General features: G+C 37.1%; 1 protein-coding gene across 2 annotated transcripts in view; it reads left to right on the forward strand.

Annotated features, from left to right (window-relative positions):
• Positions 1-25457, forward strand: part of LOC131027577 (uncharacterized) — a 193138-nt gene that overhangs the window by 68350 nt on the left and 99331 nt on the right. For both annotated transcript variants that reach the window (XM_057957663.2, XM_057957662.2), the window contains exon 4: positions 15088-15199. In XM_057957663.2, coding sequence (XP_057813646.2) covers positions 15088-15199 — 112 coding nt within the window. The remainder of the gene's footprint in view (positions 1-15087; positions 15200-25457) is intronic.

Raw genomic sequence — 25457 nt, forward strand, 5'->3', positions numbered from 1 at the left:
CCTGAAAGAATGATTTTATTCTTTATCCCTAATGATGACAATGAAATTTGCACAAAAAAACTAGACGTAAACCCTCCAAATTATTTTATTGAAACCCCAGGCAAGCTAGAAGTGTATGGCTAGGCTGGGAGAGGCATGGCTGGCCACAAATTGCGTTATTTCACTAAAATCTGCTCTCTAACTGCTCAGATCTGATTCTTATATTCAATTGCTGCTGTAAGTGTCAAAATTCTTCTGATTAATCCCCTTGTTGGATAGATATAAGCATTCCTAGCATTCCAAATTGACAAAATATAAAAGGGTTTCCGTCTTTTCTCTCAAAAATGGAGGTCTACGTCCCCAATTCCAATCCACATGCCTGCAAAATTCGTTGCAGACCTGCAAAATAGTTTTCTTCTCAAAATTCTCAATCACATAATGCAAAAATGAGCGTCCAAGTCTTCTTTTATGCTTATTGCCCTAATTCTATCCTCCTTGGGCATCATAAGAAGATTCCATTGGAATCTTTTCTCTCCCCATAAGTTCGATGGGTGTGAGGGTCAGCCCATCATTAAAATTTGACCACCTTTTTTAATTTACCTTTTACCTAGAAAGATGTGCCAAGGGCAAATTATAAAGTAATAACATTATAAAGTTACTTTTATTAACATTTTCTAATAATCTAAGTTACCGGTTCGGGTTCGGATTTGGAAAAAAAAAAAATCTTGGATACAGGTACGGGTTCGTCCGTACACATATATATGTATTTTAATTATATATATATATATATATATATATACCCATATATTATATATATGTTCAATATATACAATCCATACAAAAATAAAATATGCAATGTGACTTTCCATACATAAATGATAAATGATAAATGATAAATCCATAATTATTAATTGCCAATGCCAATAAATATTCATACATCGCAAATGTAATCAGTAAACTAATAACTAAAGTCTAATATCATATTCATAATTTGCAAAAAAGATAATATTCAAGTTTCAAATCTTTTTTAAAAAGTCATAAAGGGGCGAATTAGAGTTTTATTATAAGAAAACTATTTTAAAAAGTCTTTTTTTATTGTTTTTTTGATCCGTGGCCCTGTTTTTTGGAAACCACGGGCCTGGGTTCATGCGGGTCCTCCTGGGTTCATGCGGGTCCTCCTGGGTTCACCCGGGTCCTCTTGGGTTCGACCTGGGCTCCACCCGGGTCCTTCCCAGGTGGCCGGGTTCCTTGTGGGTCCTGCGACGCAGGACCCACAGGGAACTCGGCCACCTGGGAAGGACTCGGGAGGAACCTGTTGACGTGTATTTTGTACACAGCCTAACACAGAATAAAATACCTAAGGGTATCTTATCCTCTCTTGAGAAAAAGTCTCTAACTGCTGAAGATTCGCATAAAGGATCAGTTAGGATGACTCCAAGGTTCCTTTTAGTAGGGTCTCTACATGTGGACAAGCTCTCCGTTGTATGATGTGATTTGCTGGAATCACAAGGGGACTTACATTTGGTGATTGAATTTCCGATCTACTTTGCTAGAACACAAGCTCTGACCAACTTAGATTTGAAAAAGGGAAAAAAGGAAGGGGGTGAAGAGAGGATCTATTCCTAATACTAAGAATGTAGGAGCAATGATTTGATTTTTGATGAAACTCTAACTAGGTCTTGTTTTGACATCAATGGAACATCTACACAAGGCTAGTGCGATCTTCTAAGGGAAGCTTTATGATGTTCAAATCATCACCGCAGGCATAGATACCATCCAAGTTGATGCATATCAATGAAGAGGCGACAAATTGAAATTGAGCTTAAGCTGAACGATTCCAGTTGACTACACAAGGCAAGTCTGCAATCAACAAACTGCTAGTAGTATGGATATACAAATTCCACCATCAATTAATCACATTTCCTCCATTCATCTAATCATCTACCATCTAGGATTGAAGACTCAACAAGAAACCATGCAAATTGCAAGAAACGACACACTTCACCATTACTTCAATTAAAATGGAGTTTGTTTACAATCAATGGCAACAATCTCTTGCCTTGTCCTCCTATTCTACTCTCTATCTACTAACTACTTTCAACTATTTACAACTCTCTCTCTAGCTATTGCTAATTAGCCTTTACAAATGAAATGTCTGGGCTTATATAGTGCCCACAATACAATTTGATGGCCTAGATCAATTCAAGATCAATGGCCAAGATTCAACAATGAAAACCCTAATTAGGGTTTGTTACAACCATTACATAACATTTAATGCTTGACCAATGATAAAATTGTATTGCCTGGACACATGTCCTCTCTAGAAAAATCGACCAATGGATAGCCGGGGTAGGTACATCGGAGCTTGTGCCACCTTCCATGAGTTAAGTACATTGAATCTGGACATGCTGAGGTGGACCACACTGACTGGAGGAGTGATGACTGGGATGCCACCTCATCTGACACTTGGTTGATACTCAATTTGGTAGCGTTGAGAAGTTATCTTTGATTAACTCTTCTAAAATTATTTGCTTCTTCAACGAGCCCTTGTCCTAACTCCATGTGTCCTTGATGTGTAGGATGATGATGTACCTCGCCTTGGAACGCTGGATTTGGAAGGGGTCGCCCTTGTCCTGGCTTGATCGTCCCGGCGAAGACCGTCCTTGATCCGGCTTGATTTTCCTTGATGAGATCTCCATTTGATGCCTACACGACATTTCAAAATTAGAAACATGATTTTGCAATATATAACATAGATTAGATTAATTTTTAGGAAACTTCATAATAAATCCTTGAGTTATCATTTCCTAAAAACGACTGAGCTAAGGGAAAACAAATTTTCAAAATTCAAAATTAAGGCAATGACGATCAAAAATTCAAAATTAAAACAATAAAACCAAATCGCCATACCTCACTAGAGAACTAACTCTAGAATGCAAAATGAATGAAATCGCCTAGGCAAAATTGATATTAGATGTGTTCAACGTGATCTCTTTTTTCAAAATAGCAATTTCGCCACCTTTGATATGTCTTTGACGTGATCTTCAATCCTTGGCAAATTCGCTCAAATGAAAACTTTAAGTTCGCACCACCTTGCTTTGAAACAAAATTCGCTCCTTTGAATACAACTTCGCACTTCTCCCTTTAATCGCATTTGAATGATAAAATGGTGATGTAAAAATGAAATCTTTCACCCTCCTTATATAAGCGCTTACACCATCAATTCATTAAGGCCGACTTGGTAATTAATAAGGCAATTTGAACGATTTTAAAACAAATAACAAAGCCGACCTTTAAAATACCAAGCGCTCCATTCAATTTTAATTAAAATAATTAATTATTATTTGCCAACATTTTTTAATTTAACAATTTCGATTTTTTAGAAGGCAAAAAACAATTAATTAATATTAAGTGCAATATTTAAATGCCATTTAATTGAATTTTCAAAAATTATCGATTTTCTTAGCATTTAAATAAATTCAAAATGTTTGTTTAGCGCCAAAATTGAAAAAATGGGAAGATTCAAACCTCATCGCCCTGGTCCCTGACTGAGGGACAGGAGCGATCCATCAATTTGGTCTTGATCCTTGCATTTTCGACGTCCAAAATCTTGATCCTTACGTTCAAATCGGCATTTTAGCAGGGTCCTTCAAGTTTGATTGACTTGCTTTGTGCGAACTAGTGCCTTTGGATGTAATATCGCCCTGGTCCCTTGGAGAGGGACAGGAGCGATCTTCATGTTTTCTCCATTTCAAACTCGAATTAATAACATTTTAACGTTCATCCCCTTTGTACTGCCTTCCAAATGATGCTTTAAATTTTGTGCAACTTTGTTTAGACGTGATCTTGGAAGGATAACGAGTGTTCTAACCAATATCGCCCTGGTCCCTTGGAGAGGGACAGGAGCGATCCTTATAATTTCTCCTTGACCTTTATAACTTCGAGCCTCAATCATCTTTGTGAACGACAAACAATGCTATTCTCTCATTCCACGCTCATTTCGCTTGAATTCCACAAGACATTTCAATGTTTGGAGGATCATCGCCCTGGTCCCTTGGAGAGGGACAGGAGCGATCCTTGTCTTCTAGCTTGCAACTCTTCATTCTTGATTTTAACTTCTTCGTTCATTGTCTTCCAAAGGACGTCCTTGACCATGCCTATCTTTGCCTTGTCTTGGTTTTGACGGAACATAAGTGTTTTAATAAAAATCGCTTTGGTCCTTGTCCAAAGGACAGGAGCGATATAGGCTCCTTGGCTTAATTGATAGCATTTTGACGTTTGGAACTTTTGTAAATCACCTTCAAATGACACCTTAGACCTTGTGTAATCCCGAAAAACCTTGACTTGGCATGAATTTGAAGAAAAATGAAGGATCCTAAGCAAATCGCCCTGGTCCCTTGGAGAGGGACAGGGGCGATATAGCCTCTGTGTTCACTTTGATGATCATTTTACGTTTGAAGTCTTTGTATATCACCCTCTAATCATGCCTTGGACCTCTTATGACCTTGCAAAACCTTGACCCTACGTGATTTTTGCATGAATTGGCCAATATAATAAACATCGCTCTGGTCCCTTGGAGAGGGACAGGAGCGATCCTCAAGGTTTTGAGTTTGTTCTTGCGTTCTTCAACTTGCCATTACCTTCAATGCGTGAAATGATGTCCCTTGATTCCTCTTGGTGGCTTGATGCTTGTTTAACTTTCGAAATCTATGCCTTTATGCAATTTTCGCTCTGGTCCCTTCCTGAGGGACAGGAGCGAATTAGGATATTTTAGAGCAAATCCCTCAATGTGGCGATCCTTGTAACTTTGTGCTTGATGGAGATGCTTCGAAACGTCCTTGGCACCTTGTTCTTCGCCTTGGAGTGATTTGAATTTGAAGAAGAGGCAATATAATCATCATATCGCCCTGGTCCCTTGGAGAGGGACAGGAGCGATCCTGCTCTTGTGGACTTCACTTTACTTCATATCCTTCAAGAATTATATTCAACGGATTCGTAATGTTCCATTCCGTTCATCCATGCCTTGGGATCCATCCAAACTGGGCAAGAAAATCATCTAAAACAAAAATCGCTCTGGTCCCTTCCTGAGGGACAGGAGCGAACTAGGACATTTTGGTCCCTTGTTGGTGTTTCATAATCTTCAATTTATCTTCAACGGGCTCAAGTCACATCTTTTCTTGCCTTCAAACCAAAAACTTGCTTGATCTTTGCCTGAATTTTGTCTTGTGAAGAACTTCGCTCTGGTCCTTCAGTGAGGGACAGGAGCGAATTTGACCCTCTAGGCAAAAACTTCATCATTTCATTGTTTTTGATCAAGTCTGGATGCTCTATCATGCTCATTTCGTCCTTCACCATGCCTTTGATGTCTCAATTCGTCCAAACACGGTCAGGAATGGCTCAACTAAGCATTTTCGCTCTGGACTCTTGGTGAGGGACACGAGCGATTCGCCTTGGTCCCTTGGAGAGGGACAGGAGCGCTTTTCGCTCTGGACCCTTGGAGAAGGACACGAGCGAAATTTGACTTTTCGCACTCTCTATCAGGATAATTTTTATGGAATATAACATTTCCCTCTATGTTTCTTCTTTCTTATACTTTAAGTTATATTCCATATATACTTTCAGGATGTTTGAGAGTGGTTTCAGACCTCCAGGAGTTATATTGCAAAATCTAGTTTTTGGAGGTTTTTCAGTTTCCAGACTTAGTCAAATTTCAGGATCAGGACATTCCAGACTTAGCCAAATTTCAGGATCAGGACCTTACTCAAGCCGGACTTACTTATCCATGTGATCCCCTGGGCGACGTTCAAAATGCAAAGGCTAGCTAACAAAACCCTAAAAAACCTAAAGAACAAACCCTAAAAAGCAAAAAAAACATGGGTCCCCATTTGCAATGGGGCGATGTGTGAAAACGTCACAACAGAACCCAAGGAGAACCCGGGGAGAACCAGGACCGGGCAAGAACCAGAACCCGAACCCAGGCCAAAAGGGGAAGAACCGGTAACTTAGCTAATAATAGAAAAAAGTAACTTATAAACTCTTATATGCTTTTATAAGCTTTTATTATAACTTTATTGAATAATTCTTCACTAAGCTCCAAAACTGGCTAAGTATAGCTCCTCTTGGTGAACCAAACATCTCCTAACCCCATCATTTTCCTACGGAGACGACTAACAAGCAAATCTAAGATTCTTGAGCTATCACTAGAAAAATGGGGACATTACATAAAACTCGTAATATTGAGTATTGAATTGCTGAAGTAAGGCGTTCATAAATTGAGAATTTCTCATAAGGATGAATTTGACATATATATGGACACAAATTATCTTATTGAAAAGACCATAGGACACTATTACTGCTAGGATCAAGCTATCAATGATGTTGATGATCTTAAATTTCAGTTGGGTGAAAAAGTAATCAAAGACTTGGCCAACCTTCCACATCCAATTCATCTTCATTGGACAAGTTGACAGAGATAAAATCCTTATTTAAGGATTTTGGAAAATAGTTGTCCAAAAGGAAAAGTAAAGTTTGTTGCAATTTTGATACGTACATCTCTTATAGATTCCATTCCAAATATTTTGAAGGACTAGATATGGAGTCAGCCAATTAAACATTAATGGCTTTTGAAGAATATCAGAGAAAAGAGTAGGTTGTGCACAACACAATTGTTATTGAAGTATCAACATGGATGGAGAAGATACTAGCTGGAGCTCGATAGCTTGAGCATTGTTGATAATCATTTGATTGTCAAATTCTAATCTAGATATTAGTGATTAATAATTTCCTCATCATTAATATCTAGATTTCAATGTTTTCAAAGATTTATTTTTTATTCATATTTGGTGGTTTATATTAATATTTCTTGTAATTGCTTAGCAGTTATGAAAGAGGGATTATAAATATGCTATTTTTTTTGTAGTTATATGGGGTTAGGACTTAAATCAAACTCATTTTGCAAGTGATATTTAAAGTTGCTTTTTCAATCTTGGAATTTTGTAAGGAAGCAACAATATCATTTTTGAATTTTAAATCTCATAATGTTGTTATTGCATGAAAGATGCCAATTGCTGATTGACACACCTTGATAGGTTGGTTTCTATAAAATTGTTTGACCAGCGTGTAGATGTATTGGGCAAGAGTCCCGAGCTTGCCTGGTTGAGCCTCCTTATTTGATTGAAATTCAATACATGCTGATGTAGGAGCTCCCAAAGTGTGGAATTAGCTCCAAAAGACTTTATTGACTCTGAAATGAATTACCAAAAACAATTGGGGAAGAACTAAGCAGACCCAGATGGAATTCTAACTCCTTGCCAGGCGTGGCCCTCCAGGAATGAAGAATTTCCCTGTATTATTGATTATGCTGATCACATATGACCTTATTTCTCCAAAATAACTTCCTATTTGCTGATCTTAATTGCCAACAATGAATTTTAGTGCAATTGGCTGAGTTAAAACCCTTGTGATTATTTTCTACAAACTCCAGGCAAGAATTCGATGTATGGCTCAGCTGGGAATGGTACGATCTGCTGGAATAATGTCTGAATTGCTGGTAAGATCATCCAAATATGCTCAGACCTGGTGTAAAAGTCCTGCAACTGCTGTCTAACCCTGCAAACTTCTGATTTTTGGCCCCCAATGGCCTAAAATGAAGTTCTTTGTATGTCCAAATGCTGAATTAGTGAAAGGGGCTACGTCCTGTCAGCAAAGATGGAGGTTTTCGTCAACAATCTGCTCTCAGATCTCTGTCAACCACGTTGCAAACCTGCTGATGAAAAGTAATCTCCAAAAAATGAATAACAATAATGCCAAAATGAGCCTCCAAAATGTCTTTTTAACATGCATCAAACCCTAATTCGAATTTGGGGTTAGGGTTGTACTTTTGGCATCATAAAACATGTTAAAATGTTTCTTTTTATTAAAAGTAACTTCCCCTAAGAGGTTTGACCCATTGAGGGTCTAATTCCTCATTAAAAGTGGCCATATTGTTAAGTTATAACCTTTAAGTTATAACTTCTACGAAAATGTGCCAAGGGGCCACTTTATTAATATAAAGTGATTATATTATTTCACTTTATTATTATTTATTTAATCCAACTTAGGAAATATTTTAATATTTCCTAATTTATTTATAAAATGAAACCCGCTACTCAAATCTGAATTCGGTCTGAAGCATTGTGATCATTGATGTTGTCTGAGTCCTGTAGGCCAACTAACAGTTCCTCCTAAAAAGTAGGGACTCGCCCTAAAAATAGGAACATCTCTCCAAACACCTGTAACTACTCAAAAGGATCCTACTTTGCTCCTTGGTCCCCCGGGTGGTCATCAAGTCAACTGCTAGTTAACTCTCCTAAAAAATAGGAGACCTCCCTAAAAATAGGAACTGTCGTCTGAAGGTCCAAAATGGCTCACAGAGCCCTTGCAAAGCTCCATGATCCTCAGAATGAGTCCCCTAATCATATCGTTGACCTACGGGAATTCGAATGATAGGTCGACCCTCTCTCATCTCCTATCGCCTAGAAAGGGGACATTACATTGCATCTTTTCTCATCTTAGATGCTTTTGCAAATGCATTGTTTTCCATATTATATGCAAACGCATTTCCTGGTTTTTCTCCTTGCATTTTAAATAATTTGTTGTAATTTCATCCATTTAGTCCTTGACATTCTATATTTGTGTGATTTGTCAAAGTCTGATTTCCTACTTGATAAATTTGCACATTATTATTACAATCCTATCTATACATCCATTCAAAGTTTGTTTCCTACTTGAAGAATTGATGTGTGTCCTCATTTCAGAAGTTACATTTTAAATTGAAAAACCCTAAAAATAACTTCTAGAAATAGAAAATCCGCTTACTAATACAATATAAGGCTTACTTTTTGTAATAAAGTCACTGAAGTCACTTAGTGGTGTGTTTTAATGTTAGCTATAATTAGCATTGAGAATCATGGACATGTATCATGTTTATTTACAATCCATTACATCTCAAAAAATCTATATAAGGAGATGAACCTCTTTATAGTTGTCACTCTAATTATCGAATATTATTATATTGTGTTATTAGCTCTCTCTCAATATGGTATTAGAACCAACATGGATCATAAGGTTATAGTCACAATATACTTGCAATCATGGCTAGGGCTTGATTTGTAGGGCAACAATAGTTGTAGTCACAAATGTTGGTGGCCAAAATCACATCTTTTTTTCTAGACATGCAGGTGCAAGGGTTTCAACATTTGCATTTTTAGGGCACCATGTGGGTACTATCATGGGATTTTATAGTAGATACAACTGTGTTTTGATTGCTTTGAGACATGCATTTTTTCTTTGACTTTTGAAAAGCTTGTTGTCTATGCTTGTTTGATAATTATAATTTTCTACGTGATTTAATTGTAGTTGTCATTGACTAGAGCTGTTCGTGATTTCTTGCATATGATTTATTTACATTGCCACAAGATTTATTTATTAATTGAAGGATGTTGAAAATCCAAAAAACATGTGGTTATTTTCTAGTTGTGACCAGTTAAGGGCCGTTCTAGGACACGGATAGGGCACATCGTTAGAGGTAAAAATTGCAGTTAGAAGTTTGCATCCAATTTCTTAATAGGTCTCACAATTAAAAAGGGTCATTTTCTACTCCTTCAGTAGCATTGATTTGGTGCTTTTCCTTGTCCAAAGCTACACTCATGTCCACATTTGGGAACCTCTTTGTATTCATAGATGTTTGGAGCTTCTATATTGTCAAACTCGCTGGCTGAGTAGGTTGCTAAAGATCTTCGAGGGATTTTCTTACCCTTCATCTCCATCATTTATATTCATTGTTTTCTCGTAACTTCTTAGCCTCAGTGTCTTGTATAGTCTAGTGTGTCTTGAATTACCCACTTTGTTGTCACCAATTTCCACTTTCTGGACTACACTAGTTTTCTCAAGCCTTCACTCTTCTTTGTAATTCTTTATCTTTCTTCTTTAACCTCTGGTTTTCTTTTGCTAATTCTTTCTTTTCTCCTTAAAGTTCAGCCAATTCTTTATCCCTTTCTTTGGAAAATATAGAGTAGTGTTGGCTCTTTATGTAATGGAAGCTTAGGTTGTCAAGTGTTGTTTGTTCAGTCTCATAAATATTTTTCAGACATATGGTATCCAATTGAGTTGCACAAAGGTGTTAAATTCTCTTTTCTTTCCCCACTACTCACCAAAGTCCTCTTGGAAGTTTTGATTGCATCCTTATTGAGCAAACTTGCAAATGTATTTGAATCTGATCAACTTTTGCACTCTCATCTTTGAGAAGAAAATGTGTGACTCGTGCTTAAGTCCTTAATGTAAGGTTGGCCAAACTCACTGATGACACAGTGTTTTCCACACGCACCAATTATTCATGTACCAGTACATTCATATGTCACAGCATAAGTAATAATGATAAACAACTAGATCAAAAGAGTTATATCTTTATTGATTGATCCAGAATATATCCATACATAATCTCCCTTGCCGAGGTTCCATCCAGACAATATATAGACCCGACGGTTGGCCAAGTTGCCAACCGTCACTAACTCCCAACTATCCGACGGGAACCTCTCGGCGACGCAACAAACCATAAACACAACATAAACACAATTATAACTATTATTCTTACTAACATAGGCTATTTACCCCTAACAAGGGTATAACATCAGCATACAATTCTGCCATCCTAATGGAATTCTAACCATTTTCCAAAATTTTCACCTAAGTTACCATCAAATAATTTGGGTAGTACAACCCATTGTTCCTTACTTTGGTGTCAATATGTGATTCATGCTTAAGTGGAAGGCTCTCAAACCAATAGTTACCTTGATTAGCTCGCTTCTTAATGCATGTGTGTTGTGTGAATCGCACACCCATCCCCGTCTTGGACAGGGACCCCCCAGTTTGTGCCTTTCTGTCCTGATCCTGAAATTTGGCTAAGTCTGGAATTTCCTGATCCTGAAATTTGGCTAACTCTGAAAACTGAGGAATCCTCCAAAAACTAGAATTTGCAATATAACTCCTGGAGGTTTGAAACCACTCTCAAACATCCTGAAAGTATATATGGAATATAACTTAAAAGTATAAGTGACATTTCAAATGTTATATTCCATGAAATGATCCTCCGAGGAGATCTTGACAAACTTGCCCAAGTGCCCAAGCTCGCACTTTTGAAGAAAACGTTTAAAAACGCTTGAAATGCCCAATTTCGGACCTAGAGGCAAAAACTGCAAAATGTTTAAATGTTGCAAAGTGCCCCCAGAGGTCTGAAAATCACTTAAGTCTTCCAATTTCGGACCCTAGGGCTAAAATGCAAAAAAGTGAAAAAGTTGACAAAACTGGCTGGAGGCTTGAAAAAGTGAAAAGTTGCCAAAAGGTGCTTTAGGTCCGAATTTCACTTAAACGCCCAATTTTGGACCCTAGCTCCGAAATTTGAAAGTTTGTTATAAACTTGCCAAAAGGCCCTTTAGGTCCGAAATTTACCTTAAGTTGCCAAAAGACCCTCAAGCTCCGAAAACACTTAAACGTCCATTTTCGGACCTTGGGGCGAAAAAAAAATAAAAACGTGAAATCTTGCAAAAGACCTTCAAGGTCCAAAAAATCACTTAAGTGTCCATTTTCGGACCCTAGGACAAAATTAGAAAATGTGAAATAGTGCGAAATGTTTCGAAAAACTCCTCCAGCTCCGAAGTTCGCTTTATAACCCCAAATTCGGACCCCTGCTCCGAAATTTGGAAGTGCATCGATTTTGCATAAAATGTCTTTTGGCCCGAACTTCGCATTGAATCCTTATTTTCGGACCCTAAAGCCGAAATTGAAAGGCGACGGAATTGGCGAAAACAACCCAAGTACTCCGAGGTTTGCAAACGCGTTTATAGATGCGAAGTTTTACAAAGGGCATTTAGGTCCGAAATTTCTACAGGTTACCAAAAAAAAAAAACACTAAATGCTCTGAAATTTGCAAAACAGGCCAGAAGGTCCGAAAATGATAAAGCGTTTAAATTCATTCAAAACACTCCGCAATTTGCAAAGGGTGAAATAGCTCCGAAATTTCAAAATATATATCAAATTTGCCAAAACGCGTTTAGCTCCGAAAAAACTCCCAGTTTGCCAAAAACGCTTGAAAGGTCCGAAATTCTTAGAGTTTGCAAAATCTTACAAAGGGTCCAAAGTTTTCTTTAATTTGCAGAAGTGTTCAAGGTCCGAAAATTACCCTTCAGTTTGCATAAACTCTCCATGCTTCGAAAATATCTCCAATTCAAAAACGTCTAAGCTCTCCGAAATTCACCAAAAAAAGCATGAGAGTTAGAGTTTTTTAACAATTTGCAGAAGCTCTTCAAACCTCCAGAATCGCGCTATAAGAAGTTTTCAAATTCCCAAGACTGCAAAGGTAAAAACACGTAGAAGTAAATCGCCCAAACACCATCAAGACCAAGGATCAGATTTCACATTTGAAGAGAAAGGAGAAGCATTTTCAAGATACATCTCACAAAGAGCTTCTCAAGCTAGACGTCGTAATTAGATTTAATGTTTGTTAAATTAAATTATTTAATTTTTCAAATTGATTTAATGAAATGAAATTGATCGTTCGCAGGTCGCAGGACGTCATCGAAGAACCAGGAGAAAGACCTCAAATGCAAATCAAGGAAGGATCGCAATTCAAGGCCAGGCACTGAAGATTGAAAAAAGAAAAGATGCAAGAGCGCGAGAACAACTGAGCATTGGGAACCGTGCCGTTGAACAAAGATGAAGTCCATCGGCGAAATTGAAGGCAAAAGGCAAAAGAACACTCAGTCTATGCATTCTCAAAAAAGCACACAGTTGGATTTAAGTCCAGAAATTCAGTTTTAAAACTGAAACAGCTTTATTGTAAATTGCCTATGGGTCTTGTGCAAGATATTTTTGTGGATAACTATTCCCAACCACCAAGAAGATTGGATAGACCTGAATGAAGGCCAAATAGTGGCAGGTAGTTGAGATATTTGTTGGTTGGATAACTAAGAATTAATTGGGCATGGGTTAAAGCTGCCAACTTCTAAAAGGTAGATTAGGGCCCTTGGATGCAGTTCATCCTAGCCTTCGATTCATTATTGTAAAATCTATAAAAGGTAGAGGCCTTTCTTTTGTAAAGGGTTAGATAGTTGAAGACTTTTGTCAGACAATTGGTTAGACAGTTAGATAGTTAGATTTTAGAGTTAGAATAGGTTAGATCTTAGCAGTAGCATAGAGATGCTGCAGAAATTGTTGTAATAGGCAGGTGAGATCAATATATAAACATTGATTTGGTGTTTATTGTCTTGTTTTCTTCCTGTTTGCATGGTTTCTTTTAGTATTTTAGATAGATCTTTCTGTTTTGGGTGTGCAGGTATTTGATAGATTCGGGCTCATACCACTGAGGATATACTGATTATGTATCCTTTTGTGTGGTTAACCTGAGGCTTTGATTGTGCTTAGTTCAATTGCAGATGTCCGTCTAAGCTGCGCCAGAATTGGGTGCTTAGTCGTGTGTCTCTAGTTTGAAAATCTTCCAAGTCCCTTTGAAGATTGCACCGTTCCTGCAAGGTTGTGAGCTATTCTGGCCAAGCAGGAATTGGTTATGTTGAATCCGTCTACCCGCATACCCGTGTTGCTAGTTTTAGATCTCCTAACCCTTTCCTTTTGCTCTTTATTGCGTAATTCGAGAATCACAGCAAACTAGCTTGTTGCAAATCGTAAGTCCCCTTGTGTTTCCAGCAAAAACACATCAAGCCTCTGAGAGATCCCGCAGTCAAGACCTGACAAAAGAAACCTTGAAGTTGTCTCCTTTGATCAAACTTAGAAAACAGCATTAGAGACTTCCTTATCTCAAGAGAGAGTAGGATAATCAGTTGGCTATTCTATTCTGCGTTGGCCGTATGGAGTTTGCAGCAATGCGATCTTAGACACGTCAACAATGTGGAGTCTGGTCTGTTTCTTCTCATCGTTCCCTCCCTCATCTTCACTCTTTATCACTACCATCCTTATCTATTTATGCATGTATCTCATTGTGCTTTCCAAACAAGGCAGATTTTGGGGAAAGTGAAAGAGCAAGAGAATGTTGATAAGGTGACCAGAAAATTTTGATTGGAATTTCATCAGTTGTCAATGGCAGGATCCTGATCAAACAAGCCACCTTCGAATCCAACTTCTTCCCCAATCTTGGCTGCCACATACCCTTTTTTGGTGACACCATCTTCACAAGAGAATAATACTCTTATTTGTAAAGGGGCAAGTGATGTGGCTTATTGGAAAGGACATGAAAAAATTATAAACACTCAGAAATCAGAAAGGACATTTGGCTTTGAATTATAAACTGTCAATTATTAATTTATTTATAGTGTTTGTTGTTGATTTTCGTTCATTCTATGCATACTATGGTTAACTATGTTTATTTGGCAAGAATTTTTATCCTTTTAAAGATTCTTCGTTTTTTTGTGCAGTCATATCAAGCCATGTTGAATGCAGGGTTAAAAAAATCTGTGAACCGCCATTCCCAACCACCACACACATACCCGAACTTGTTTAAGGACTGAAAACTTGATTAAATGTTATATAAATATTATTTTCTCATTCTTTTATATATCTGTAGAAAATGTTACAGTATATAAGATGGAAAAAAAGGATTGAAATCAGCATTCCTTGCCTATATCTTGTCAATGGTTTGGTTTAAAATGCCTGTGATCAAACTGCCATGATTCCAAATTTCCAGGGATAATTAAATGAAAAATCAAGGCAAGAGAAATCAGAAAAAAGTCTTTTTCTCCCATCTTGAATGCACCCATTGTTAAAAAGTACAACAGGCAGTTTTTGCATAATGCAATTCTGTGTGATTGTCAATGTAGTCTTTAGCTAAATATGAAATGAATGGCCATGAACTTGTGAAGAGTAAATTTTAAGTCAAGAATATTGTGAATCTGTTTCTGAAGACACTTGAGCACCAAAATGTCTGATAGTTGGATATTTTGCAACAAGATAATTTCATTTTTACTTCTCTAGAAGAAAGTCCAAATCAATATCTAGTTTCTGCAAGCATTTGTCTTTGTCATCTGAGCGTACCTGATTTCACCTTTGTTGCTCATTTGTCTACAGTTTTTGCACGCATGTCACAGCCATCACATCCTATCCGGTGTGCTAAGAAGGCAATAATCAAGACTGATGATGTTACAATCAATCCTGCAGAAGGTCTTGATGAAATGTTTAGGTATGCTACCTAAGTTAAAATCCTTACAATTTTCCCAGGATTATTTTTTCATCATTATGTAAAAATTTCATTGTGTGGATGATGTGATGGAGGATATATTGATATTAGTTTTAGAATTTACAATACCTGGCATATAAGATTTCTCCATACCGGGGTTTGTCAGATTGATGGACTTTTTCATTGCATTGCATGTGGACCCTAAAGCTTTGCTCCTGAAAAAGGAACTGGAGAGCTTGTATCCTGAATTGTACTCAACAGATTTAGTAGCCAAAATATCCCATGATTATATTGGGATGCTTTTGAATTTCAGGGAAGCAACGCCAAATTATCATACTTTATTATCAGCTATACAACAAAACAATTAACTTAGGTGCAGCTGTTGTATATGTTCATGCATTTAAATAAAGATTTATTATTGCTTCCACCATGGTTTCATATTTCAGAGCCGGGCTCGTTGGTAATTGTATAGAAGATTGCATTTTGCTTCATTAATAAATCATAAGTGCACTGTACGTATTCAATAATCAAATTTAACACATCTTTAAAACTTTAAGATTTTGTGCAGCATTTTCCATCTTGTTGCTTTATGCAATTCTAACATTTTATGTAAGCTATCTTGCAGTTGCTTCATTTCTGGAACAGAGGTGAACTACATCATAGTCTCTCCCTTGAGATCATCATTTGTCAACCCATTTGTGTTGATGTTTTTATAGGTGTCTTCATGTGTGCTGATCTCAGTGATATTGATCATGGGTTTCTATTAATGAAGAACGCCATGGGCCATATATGTGGCCTTGTAATTTCCATTATTCACTTTGAGTTTGGTTTATTGTAATAAGATCATGTCTGGTTTGCTTTTGTTGATTTGTACCTGTAGATATTCTTATCTCCAATTACTATCCTCACTCATTCCTTGATATGATTTCATGGCTATTTGTTTGTTTCATGATGTTACAAGGCATGTTGTACTGTTAGATCTCCTCCCATGGCTTCAAAAGTTTGGTAAATGAGTTCAAGTATATGTTCTTTTGATAAGTTATGAACCATAGGTTTGTTATGTTTTCTAGCTTATCTGGTTTCTTGGTTGTAAAGTTGTTGATTGACATTATCTGAATCACTTTGATTAGAGTTGGAGAAATAATTTCTGTCCTGTTTGAGAGATGCATGGAAATTGTTGGAGTCGCTGGTGCACAGATGTCTACATTTTTATTTTTTGTATAATGATTATTATCTTGGATGCATCTATGGATCAAATGGCATCCGTATTGACTGCAGTGGCAGTTGAAGATGGTATGCATGCCTTCTGGTGCTGTATTAGCAGTGGATGGATAATTAAGTGATTCTCACACTGAAGAAATATATGGTTATAAACAAATAACTTTGGTTGTGTTGTTCTCAACTTTGGGATTTTATCATTTTAAGACTATGTTTGGTAAGCTGTTATCCATTGTGAAGCCACATAGTCAACAGTCATGTTTCCTCAATAAAATGAAACTGTTTTTTGGTGCTTGCCAGGGTAGAATTATTAGTGTGGTGAAGATTTCTCCAAAACTCTTCCAAAAGTGATTATAGATGAACCTAAACATACAATGGAAATGGTAGGTCTTTGCTGGATAGAAGGTGGGAACCTATTGCTCCATAAGTAGATCGACTCTATTAAAAAACCAAGGACCTCCTTCACATATGGCATCTTTGCCTACTTTCAAGGAAAATAGGATTGTAAAGTACCATCTTGATGAAAGAATTATCTCCATGGGATGCTGATTTCCTGTTGTGGGAAATCTAGTCAGCTATTGTTATTGGACTGCAATCTAGGCCCATGAATCAGTAGATCAGGTCCTCCTCTTTCAATCTCCTTAGATATTGTTTGATTTTCAATAGAATGCTGGTAGCAATTTTATGAAATTTTCAAGGGGAAGGAAGGCTATGTCATAGACTTTTGAGCATGTTGGACAATGTGCACAGATGTAATAGCCCACCCCAAATTGCAACCGATTCCTTTACTTCCTGAAAGAACCCCTAGACATTCTGCCCAAAAACTCATTTGACTGGTTTGACATTTTGTCAAACGCTTGGCGTGTAAAGTGTTTGAATTCTGATTTCTGAGTGTTTTGTACGTTTTTGGATGCTTGTTTTGAAGGTTCTCAATGCCGGTACATATACAATTGCTTAGAAAAGGTAAACCAATAATTGCATAAACTTATCCCAACAATTTATTTCCCAAATATGCCTTTATTATCACCACAGCAATTCTGAGAATACTGATAAGCACGTTTGATACAGAGTACATCAGACTGGTATAAGTGAAGGAAAATGCATATGGTGATTGTACGTTCTGTTTTGTCCTTGGGCACACTTTGAAGGTGGTGAAGGATTACTTTGGAATTGACATTTTCCTCCTAGACCATGTTTCTGCATTTTCTACTTATCCTGGAGTGCATTTGCTAGGAAGTGGAGGAATTTTGGAAAATTAGACTTTTCTTCCCTGATGTCATTTTGGCACCCATTCCTTTTGTCTTGAGCGCATTTTCCAAAAGGTGGAGGAATTCTGACCTGGAGGAGGTTTTCCTCTTTTGCTTGGTTTTGGTGCCCTTGCTCAACCTTTCTGCAATTTACACATTGAAGAGGAAATTCCTCCTCTACCTCATTTTAGTGCTCATCTCCTTGGGCACCATTTCACCATGGAGAAGGATTTTCTTGTTTGGGAGGAAATTCCTCTTGTACCCCTTTCTAGTGCCCATTCTTGGCCTTGAGCACGCTTTAGGCAAGGTGGAAGAATTTTGGAAAATGTTAATTTTCCTCAACTGCATTTTGGCACCCAAGTCTAGCTTGGAGCGCATTTCTCATGTGGAGGAGGAATTTTGGAGTTTTGAACATTTCCTCCATGACCTTGATTTAGCGCGCTCCTCCTATCTTGAGTGTACTTTTGACAATGGTGAAGGAATTCATTGAAATTTAGACATTCTTTCTTGACTTGGGATAGATTTTTCATCTTTCCAGTTTTAACTGCCATCTTTAGGATTGAGGAAGATTTCTCATGCTTTAGAATAATTTTCCATGCCTTTTCCATTTCAGGAAAGAATTCTAAACTTAGCCATTTTTCTGATCATCTGCCTACCTTTTCAACTTTCTGGATTTGGAACTTGGATTTGTAGGAATGCTCTGCCATTAGTGTCTTGCCAACTGCCTGAGATAGACCTGCCAAAAATAGACTTACTAAAAATAGTGAGTACTTCCAAAAATCAAACTAGGGCAAACTTGGATAGGATAACACTTACTAAAAATAGACTTACTAAAAAATAGACACTGCTAAAATAGTAAGTTTGTTTAAACGCAAAATTAGGCCAATTCAAGATGCAATGAAACTTACTATAAATAGTAAGTGTTCAGAGTTCTCTCAGATTGCACTGGTAGCTTCCTTGAAGGGTTCTGACTTCATTGCTATGTTCAGATTTTCCAAAACCCTAAGAAAATGACCTCAAATCTAAGTCCAAAGGGCCAAAACCCTAAAATAGACAAAACAAGCTCCATACTTAGCCAAATTTACTCAAAACATTTGTAGACTTGATCAAATTTTTTCAAAACATTTGCAAACTTGGGGAGACCGAAGGGATTGCTGTGATAAGACGCAAAAGACCAAAAGGACCAAAAAATACAACGGGGTCCCCATTTGCAATTGGGTGATATGTGAAAATGTCACAACATCTAGCTCCAATTTGAATAAATGTTCCTGAACATTTCCAAGATAAAAACCCAATCCATACCCAAAATCTTTGGAAAATTCCATCCGACCTATCAAGTGACTAGAAAACATACATGAAAAGGAAGTAGAATCTCAGATTGGATCATGTCACTCAATCTCCGATTACTCAAGTGTGTGCAATTGAATTCATTCCAGCTCATAAGATCATCAAGATCCTCAGAATCCCCTGTGGCAAGCTACGTAGGTATCTTAACTCCAAAGGAATCCAGGACATTGCCTTGTTGCCAGTCAAGCATTCATAGCCTTGATGAGGTTGTCGTTGTAATTCCCGCGAACATTGCTCCACTGCCAGCTGGGCGTCCATCGCCCTGGTGGAGTTATCCACATATTCCCAAAACCAATGCTTTGATATTTCTTTTCATTTTTTTATCTTTTCTTTTCTTTTGATATTGCATTTTCTTTTCACACATTCTACAATTGGCTCACAAGCAATGAAGCTCACAATGGGTTTGAGAATTACAGTGGCGTTGAAGCAAGATTTAGGATTTTTCACTAGCCACAACTTCTCCTAAGGAAACCTCAATGACTTAGAGCAATTGATTAAACATGTAAAAATATAATGATCACAAGATATCGGTGTCAATACACAATAAGTGATTCCCCTCCAAATGTAAAACTAGAAAAGAACAACCTCTAATTCCAAAGCACTTCATAAATAGTTATCCAAGAAATGGACTGAACATGACTAAGTGCAGATGCTTGAACGGGCTTAAGATAACAATGCCTTTCTTACAAATGGGATCCCTCAAAGGAAACCTAAACTAAACGACACTTTGAGCGAACAATTTCGAACAAACAATATTTGCAAGACCTAAATATAATTATATATACAACTCCTAACATGATTTCTCAGGTTATGCAGGAACAACATGGCATTAGTCATGGTTCGAAGCCTTGCAAATTCATCTTTAAACTCATAAGAGTAATCTTTCATAGTACAAATCTCAAACTCGAGAAAAACTTTAGGAAAGATTAGCAACTGGGGCAACTCATTAGGGCCATGATTAATCCATAAACAAGTTGGTCTTCCTAAATTTTTGTAATCAAATTCATAGCTTTCAAACTCAAGAGCAAGGAAAGTGAGAACTTGGTGGTCCTCGTGCGTGGGTGGGAATTCTTGTGTGTCATCTACTGCTTCATCAAGAGGTCGAAGCTGGTGATGTATCATCCCACTTGCATCCACAACATGCAACTTAGAATTCCAATCCTCAATGGGCACATTGCAAGAACTGGATTCAAATGGAAATCTGGAAACGTGATTTATTTCAACCATCGGCTCCTTTTGAATTTTTGGTAACGGGTCTAACCCCAACCCAAATTGCTCATCATATTCTTGTTCCATTGTGGTAACTTGCTCATCAATCAACATTTCATCATGTTCAAGTTCTCTTAGCAGTTCTCCTTGGATTCTAAATAGTGGGTCGAGAGCTAATCCGAATTGCTCTTTGTACTTTGCTTCCATCTTGGTGACCCATTGACCATCAAATATTCCTTCTTGCCTTTAGGTTGCTTATCATTTCTCCCATCTTGAGTGTGCATGAATAAACTCTTGAAGTGCACTGGAACCACTTCCCTCTTCATGTTTTCCTCCTTGGATGACTGAACTTTGGAAATACCGAACATCATCTCCACTTTGAGCTAAGTCCTCCATTTCTTGTTCTTGATGATCTTCAATATCTTGCAATTCTATATATTCATTTGCTTCCATGTGCTAACAAATCGGCCTTGGGTGGTTCTCCTTGCTTGAATGTATTCCATTGCTTCTTTGATCTTTACTCCAATGGCTTCTCGTGCTGGTGTGATGTAGGAGCAATCTTCATCCACTTGAATACTTGATTCAATTGTACTATCTTCTTCCAATTTTCTTCCTTCACAACCTGATGATATTGCAATGCTTTGTTCTTTTGACGTAGGACTAAGATGCTTATTCCAGATGCATTTCCTTGGTAATTCTGATAATCCCAACTGACATCTAGCTTGGTTGATAGCCTCTTCACATATTGGACAAGTAAATTCTGAGTGAGGTGCATTGTGAATCCAACACCAACGAGGATGCAACACGCCTTCAAGTTGTATATTACCAATCTCAATCTTGCTTTGAATTCTTAACTTGAATCTTGTATTTTTAATTCTGGTTTTGGAACATCCCAAAAGAAGATTTTTCCTTGTAAGACCAATTCTATCCTTGACAAGAATGTCAAGAAATTCATTTCATCATGCTTGGTGGTTTCATGAATCCGGCACCTCCTTGGTAAGGCAAATTGAGACAAATTCCTAGGGTGCAATTGTGCATTTAAATCTTCCTAAATTTGAGCGATGTCCACAAGGTGACTATCTTGACAACAAGAAATATGAAATGGTCGCCTATCCATTGAGAAAACTTCGTTTAATTTTCTGTTTTTTGATTTTTTTGGATTTTGGATTTTTCACTTTTTTGGGATTTTTTTGAACTTTCTACTTTTTTAATTTTTGTTTTTGACATATAAGAGATCTAACATATCTCTAATTTGGCACTTGAAAGTTCATACTAGTTCCAGGCAACTTGAATTTCTTCACTTGTGAAAATGAACTATTTGATGTTCATGCTCTCCTTCTAGTGCCAATTTTGTTGACGGGTGTTTTTGTCACCACACCAACACAGAATAAATTTTCCCAATGGTCACCTTATTCTCTCTTGATCGAAATCATGTGTATGCTAAGATTGTAGGAAGATCATACAATGACTCCAAGGTTCCAACTGCGTACTAGCGACTTTCTGATGGATATAAGCTTGTTTGGCTTTGATGTTTACTGGTAATCCAAGGGGACTTACATTTGGATCATTCTTTCACTTCTTTTCTATGGCTGGAACTTCATCATCAGATATAGCAATTTTGCGATGCTTCTGCTTCAAACGAACTAAACTGGAATGAACTGAAATTAAAGGGGATAGGGTTTAGGAAGACTAAGCTAAATCTAAGAACTCAATAGATAACAATGATCCAGGTGAGATCAACCACACTTTACTTCGCCACTAGTAGACAACTACATAAAGAGGGTGCAATCTTCAAAGGTTGTGTTTGTAGGATTTTAAACCATTGATGAACACCATCAGAGAACAAAGTTCATCCAACAATTTAGATTAAGAACACACATACAAGAGCTCTGTCCAACCTTGCGTCGTGGATAGAAATCATCTATCAACAAAAGGTATGAGCAAGCGATCTCACCATTAAACATTGCAATCAACTTCGTTCATCTAAATGCTTGAAACAAATCTAAACTAATTGAGGAAGGTGAAACAATGCAAGCCACAAAATAACACAAGTGAACACCATTAGAGAACAATGTATCATTGTTATTATCTCAATAACTTATTGCAACAATTTCATACAATCTCCTGCTTATGACAAATGAAGGAGTAAACCCTCTTATAGACCTCCAAGAGGAAAATGGATGGCCGAGATTACAAATCAATCAATGGCTAAGATTAAACATGCAAAACCCTAATTAGGGTTTGACCAAAGATTCCCAAGCATGACGCCAAGTAGTGGGAATAAACATTAATGAGGAGTCATGTCACTATTTATTAATTATCCTTTGTTCCCAAAAATGGTGTCCATTATGCATTAAATGCACCACTACATTCAAAATCGCCCATCATGCATTAATGTCCTTTGGAGGATTTGTTGGCCATTTGACCATAAAAGCATAGAAGGATGACTCTTGCTTAGAATGCTGTGTGGCATCAGCCTTTGGTGGAGGCCCTCCCTGTTTGGATTTTTTATCAACCAACCTCTTTCTATAGTGCTTCTCATGTGACTAAGTTTACCACAATAATGGCATATGATAGTTTTCAAATTCTTCAAAGTATCAACAATTTGTCCTTGACCTTTCTTTTGAGGCCACTTGCCTTTGCCCTTGTCCTTGGGTGCAAAGGCATGTTCTACTTGGTGAATTATTGTTGCTACCAATGTTCTTCTTCCATTTGTCTTGCTGCAAGAGTTTGTTGCACAGATCATCAATATGAAAGTCAACACTGGTAGACGTGATGTTGAGTGTTCCTAGACCATGGTAAGCATTTCAACATTATGACCACCATGTCTTCTTTCATCGTGCAACCAATAGTAGCTAATTGATCATGAATGTATTTGATCTTCATCAAATGATGCCACAAAGACATCTTCTCGTCCATCATGATCGGGAATAACATATTCTTCAAGAAGAAGGCCCTCCCTTTATCTAACATCTCGTGTAGATGTTGAAGGTGTTTCCAAATCTTCAAAGAAGATTTGCCTAAAGGAATATTTGAAAGCATTTCATTGTTGTGGATAATTTAATGAGCATAATGGCTTCATGTTTATGCTCATCGAACTTGTCCGAGTCTTTACTTGTGGTCATGGGCCAGGTCTCAGTTTAGAGGATGATTTGATCAAGGCACTAGTATTCAAAGATAGTGAGCGTTCTTGGTTTGCAATTGCTGTAATTTTTGCTAGTGAACCTCTAGTTGCTGTCCAAAATGATGTTGGTCAAAGAAGCCATCCATCTTGTACTCCAAAAACACAAAAAACAATTATGAAATATCTCATTTTTAAAAGAAGGCTTTAGAAATTTTAAGGAAATTTTTTAAAACCACAACAAGAAGGTTACAGCCTTTGATTTTGTCAAAAAATTGAAAAAAATTGATAAACAATTTTGGAAATTTTCAGCCTAGGAAATCCCATGCCTTAGCTATCAAAATACGACTATGATTTTAAAAAAAAAACAGTAAAAAATAGTAGATTAGTGCCGCCAAACCCTAGGCATTTGCACACAACAAAGAAAATTTGTCTATTTTGATAAAAATTGCAGAAATATGTGTGAAATACCCATAAAAACTATTTTCAAGAAAAAAAATTGTCACTGTCTAGAAACTTTGAAAAATTTGTCATGATTTTTTTTAAAAAAGCCCAAAAACTCTTGATGGGGTAGAAATTCGTTGAAAACCCTAGTTGTGAGACCTTGCAAAGAAAAAATGTGATTTTGCTGAGATTTTAATAAAAAAAGGGCACAATTTTATATATAGGCATGAGTCTAGTTAAAAAACCCTTGTGATGTTGGCAAAAAAAATCCCATGAATTTCATACAAATTTTTTTTGGAAAAATCTTTTCAAGATTCTTCAGAAATTCAGGGAAATAAATTACAAATCTATTAAAAATTTTTGCTTAAAAACCGTTGTACATGAATGCACAACTCCATTTGATAAATCCTCTATCACCAAAATTGAGGTTCCTTCAAACTCGAGCTTTGATACCATATTACGTAATGCAATGACATAGAGAATGATTACCAAGATATTTAATAATAACAAAGCAGCGAAGATCAATAAGTAAGAAAAGCAGATAAAAACTAAGAGAATACAAAATATATCTAAATTCTATCCTAACAACTTATTGGACCAGTATATATTACAATATTATTTTAATACTAAGTAGGGGGAAACAAGAACTCTAAAGAGCATAAGTTTAGGAGTACTGAAGAGATAAGGAATTCTCATTGAGTAGCACATTCTATGTCAAAAATGGAGGAGTCATTGGTGTTGTCATTGATCATTGTGAAATGATTGATACAAGATCTGATAGTGCTCTTTGGAAGATCAAGAGGGTCGAGCAAGGCATCCCTCTAGAATCAATCCTAACATCTAATGTTGAAGTAACTCCCACAGTAGGGAAGAGGCTAGTAATATGTATTTGTTGTTGTGGTTGGGGGTGCTCGAAGAGGAGATTTATGCCATTGAGAAGAAGTTGAACCATGCTGCCAAGAAAAAGTTGGATCACAATGCCGAGTAGGAAAATGTTGGGGTAGAATTTATGAGAGACTATGTTTGAACTAGTGGTATCCAAAGGCTGTTTAGAGCAATAGGTCTCTTGGATGTGTGAGAAGGAGGTGATCATCCTATGGGCTTTAGGATTCCTAGAGACCCCATGCAAGGATCTATGGTGAAAGATGATTGTTTCTCAAAGATAAAGGGCTAGGCATCGCTAGTCTCGATATTTAAAGAAAGTAGGAGTCCTTGTAGAGGCAATAATACCTTCCTTAGATCTCATAGTTTATGGGGCATTTAAATATGAAATGCTCCTTGGTCTCCAACTTTTGGAGAATGCAAAGACAATAGATTTGGTCTTCGTGAAGAATACGATGATTTGTCTTAATGTATAGCTTGTGGGAGCACACTCTTAGTTGGCCATAGGGAACTTGAATTTGTGTGACCAATGATGTTAAGGATAGTGAGGATGGTGTATGTACCATTTTCCACAAGTAAGAAATACTTTGCATTTAAAACAAGCTTCAGGTCAAGTGGCACAAGAAGAGAGGTCTAGGTGACCAAGATGTATTATTTGTAGATGTCCCTCTTAGAAACTCTAGTGATTATCTTCTTCAAAGGGAGGATTTGAGCAGGAGCGTCAAGGAATTCATGAAAGGAGGGAGCCTATCAACAGGGATGTCGATATAAAGTTTGCCTAACAAAGCCCAAT

The sequence above is a fragment of the Cryptomeria japonica genome, chromosome 1 (assembly GCF_030272615.1).
Source record: "Cryptomeria japonica chromosome 1, Sugi_1.0, whole genome shotgun sequence".
Taxonomy (NCBI): domain Eukaryota; kingdom Viridiplantae; phylum Streptophyta; class Pinopsida; order Cupressales; family Cupressaceae; genus Cryptomeria; species Cryptomeria japonica.